The 3596-nt window shown below is 34.3% G+C and overlaps 1 protein-coding gene across 1 annotated transcript; it reads left to right on the top strand.

Annotated features, from left to right (window-relative positions):
* Nucleotides 1-1480: 1480 nt before the first annotated feature.
* On the top strand, nucleotides 1481-2932 carry LOC145105621 (uncharacterized). Its single transcript, XM_079042712.1, has 3 exons — nucleotides 1481-1925; nucleotides 2061-2484; nucleotides 2614-2932. Exons 1-3 carry the CDS (start codon nucleotides 1481-1483, stop codon nucleotides 2930-2932), a joined length of 1188 nt encoding a protein of 395 aa, XP_078898838.1.
* Nucleotides 2933-3596: the final 664 nt, after the last annotated feature.

Genomic DNA, 3596 nt, shown 5'->3' with positions numbered 1-3596 from the left:
ACCTCTTTCTCCTTTGTTTGGTACAAACCTAAGAAAGAGTGACAGTGAGAAACTAGGTTTCAATTTTTCTGTCTTCGGTCCTTCCTCAGTTGAAGTTTCTCGGTAAGCAAAACCCTAGAAAAATGAAAAATTCTTTGAAGAGGTTAGTTTAACTTGGTTAAAATGGAAAAAAAAAGAAATTATACATACCTTAAATACATAATAAATATGGAGTCGGCATAAGCTTTGAAATTGATAAGGGAGGAGGTGGAAGAAAGAGACTGGTAAGGAAAGTGGCGGAGGAAACATGAAGGAGATACGTGGTGAAACTGGTAGGGAACAAAAAATAGAGAATTAAATGGGCATAATGGAAGCCGGCTAAAACCATTTACTATTCACAGTCGATGGCTAAACAAGAACAGTGGCGGTTTTTACTAGGTGCCCAGTGTGGCACCGGAAACACCTAGTTTTCGCGTACGTAGTGGTAATATTTTCAAAAAAAATTTACCTATTGTGCCACTACGTAAAAAAACCGGCAACTACGTAAAAAAATTGACAACAATGTAAAAACAATTGTCACTCACTGGATCAATGAAGGCCAAAAGTATATTTACAACCTAAAGTTATAATTAGTTTACAACTTAAACTCATAAATAGTAGTCCAAAAATCCTATCAACTTTAGCCAAAAAAAACAACAAATAATCCTAAGAAAAAAGCCCAATGGCATTTGTAAAATAGTCCAATTGGGAGTTTGGACTTGGTCCACTTGGACATTTCAACTTAACCGGCTGACGGAATAAACAGAAAAAAAAAAATCGTCACCTTAAGAGTTCGAGAGGCAGTGTGTTCGACAGAAAAAAAAAATCACTCACCGTTGTCTGTTCGAATATTCCATGAGCTCCATGGCTTCCTAAATCCTAATGTTGTCTTGTTGATTCACTAGAAAAAATCGAATCCCATTCCCACCAATTGTTCAATTTGACTCCAAGACTCCAAGTAATCTCCAAGCCCTAGCCTAAGAATGAAGCAAGTAAGTTGAAATTTTACCAATTTGTTTAGGCTGAAATCGAAATTGCTATGTTTTTACCTTGAATTATTGAAATTGCTATGTTTCTATTGATGTTATTGACTTATTTTTTGATTTGGTGAAATAAAATTGCCATGTCTCAACTCTCAATCTTATCGTCTTTATCGACTTATCTTGAATTGTTGAAATTGTTATGTTTCTATTGATGTTATTGACCAATTTGGTATGATTTTATTGAAGCAATTGGATGATTTGGTGAAATTAGTAGTTATTTAGTTTAATGTTGAATTGTAGGTTACCCTTGGGTTTGTAATGCAATTCCACAAACACCATGCTCTAATGAATCTAATAAAAGTGTTGATTTGAAAGATCTTCCAACGGACCCGGCACATAGGCCAAAGATTACAAGTTATAAATCAAATGTAAGAAATGATGTAAGAAGAGCTAATTTACTTCAAGGACCTTGTCAAATAATGTCACATAAGTATCCAAAAAAGAAAATAGATGATAGATTAAGAAGCTTCGTTCCTTCATGGTTTACAGATTTTGATTGGTTGGAATATAGTGTGAAAAAGAGAAATGCATTTCAAACTAATGAGGGTAGTATTGATAGTTTTCACAACAAAGCAAGAGAAAAATGTGATTTTATATTGAGAGAAAAACAAGCTATAGATGTACTCTTGAGGAGGAAAACCGAAGTGGAGGACCATAAATATAAAGCTCGGTTACGTGTTTCTATTATTGTTGTTAAACTTTTATTGAAAACCGGTTTACCATTTCGTGGTCATGACGATTCCGTTGACAATATACGATATGTCGATGGTCTTGGCTTTGCGAAGGAAAGATTCATTGGGCTTGTTCACGTGAAGGATACATCCTCCTTGACACTCAAAAACGTGATAAATGAAGTACTTACAAGTAATAAGTTGATTTTTAGTCAGATAATTTATTATTTACTTTTTATTTCAATTTAATTTAATTAGCTTTATGTGTTATATTATATATATATATATATATATATATATATATATTAATTTTTTTAATCGATAAAAGGACAAGGTTATGATGGGGCTAGCAATATGCGAGGGGAATTCAATGGTTTGAAAGCTTTAATATTACAAGTTAATGACATAGCTTTTTATGTACACTGCTTCGCACACCAACTTCAGTTAGTGGTTGTGGCTGTAGCAAAGAAGCATGATGATGTTAGTGACTTTTTTGAGCAAATATTGTTGGTGGTGAATGTTGTTTGTGCCTCGTGTAAAAAAAAAGAGTTACTATGGGAACAAGCAAGAGAAAGGGTGCAAAAAGGTTTGTGTAATGGTGAACTTGAAACGGGAAAATGGTTAAATCAAGAGACTACACTAGTTCGAGCGGGAGATACAAGATGGGGTTCACATTTCAACACACTCACAAGTTTGATGAAGTTGTTTGTGGATGTTCTTGTAGTTTTAGATTTTGTGGAAGAGGAAGGAGGGTCATTGGCAAACCGTCAACAAGCGTCCGAAATCATATCATATTTTAAATCATATGAGTTCGTGTTTTACTTATATATGATGTATGAGATTTTGCACCTCACGAGTACATTGTCAAATCAACTTTAAAGAAAAGATCTAGACATTTTAGAAGCGGCTTCAATGGTTAGAGGGACAATGGAGACATTGAAATCTTTAAGAAACATGGGGTTTTCTAGCATTTTGTCAAATGTATCCTCTTTCTGTCTAACACACAATATTGATACTTTAGATATGGAAGAGTTGTATGTTGGTGCGAGAAACTGTAAGACCACAAAGACTAATATATTTCATTTTGAGGTTGAAATCTTCAACATGGTGGTGGATGTGCAACTTACAGAATATCGGGATCGATTTAGTGAAACAACCACCCAACTACTAGAATACATAGGTGCTTTGAGCCCTTTATGATTTATTTGCACAATTTGACAAATCAAAGTTGTTGAAGTCGGGTAAGTTGTACAAGTATGACTTTGATGATTCAGATATGATAGACCTGGAATGAATACTTGAGATATTTTATCACTCTTGCATCAAAGATGAGCGTTTCACGAGTTTGAAAGGAATTTCCAACATTTCTCGTTTGATGGTTAGTACGGGGAAACATCGGTCTTATCATTTGGTTTATAAGCTTTTAAAGTTGACTTTGATATTACCCGTAGCGACCGCATGTATAGAAAGATGTTTTTCGAAGATGAAGTTCTTGAAGACCGACTTGCGCAACAAAATTGGCGATGACTTTTTGAACGACGCATTGCTTTGCGATGTTGAGACCGAAACAAAATTTAAGCTATTATATAATAAATGTAGAATCGAAAGATTTATGAAGACGAGGAAATCTTTCAGTGGCAAATTAATTAAGAACATCAAAATAGTTACGTACATACTATATATAGTAAATCCATCCCAAAAAAAGCACATATGTTAAGGAGTTCACTGAAAAAAGAAAACGACAATGTAATAGTTGAAGGCCGAAAAAGAAATACAAAAGGTTGTTCATAATACATATGAGATTTAGAACCAGGAAATCGAACCAGAACCGGGTAATCTGAATTTGGGTCCATCGGTTCCGGGT

Source organism: Lactuca virosa, chromosome 4 (assembly GCF_052849685.1).
Source record: "Lactuca virosa cultivar CGN04683 chromosome 4, Lactuca_virosa_CGN04683_v6, whole genome shotgun sequence".
In the NCBI taxonomy this organism is placed as follows: domain Eukaryota; kingdom Viridiplantae; phylum Streptophyta; class Magnoliopsida; order Asterales; family Asteraceae; genus Lactuca; species Lactuca virosa.
This window is presented reverse-complemented; position numbering and strand designations above follow the sequence as displayed.

Excerpts from the sequence above, each read along its gene's own strand:
- LOC145105621 (XM_079042712.1), top strand. The coding sequence starts at position 1,481 with ATGTCACATAAGTATCCAAAAAAGAAAATAGATGATAGATTAAGAAGC. Across the intron at positions 1,926-2,060 it reads GATAAATGAAGTACTTACAA|GACAAGGTTATGATGGGGCT; the intron begins GTAATAAGTTGA and ends AATCGATAAAAG. Across the intron at positions 2,485-2,613 it reads TTTGTGGAAGAGGAAGGAGG|AAAAGATCTAGACATTTTAG; the intron begins GTCATTGGCAAA and ends TCAACTTTAAAG.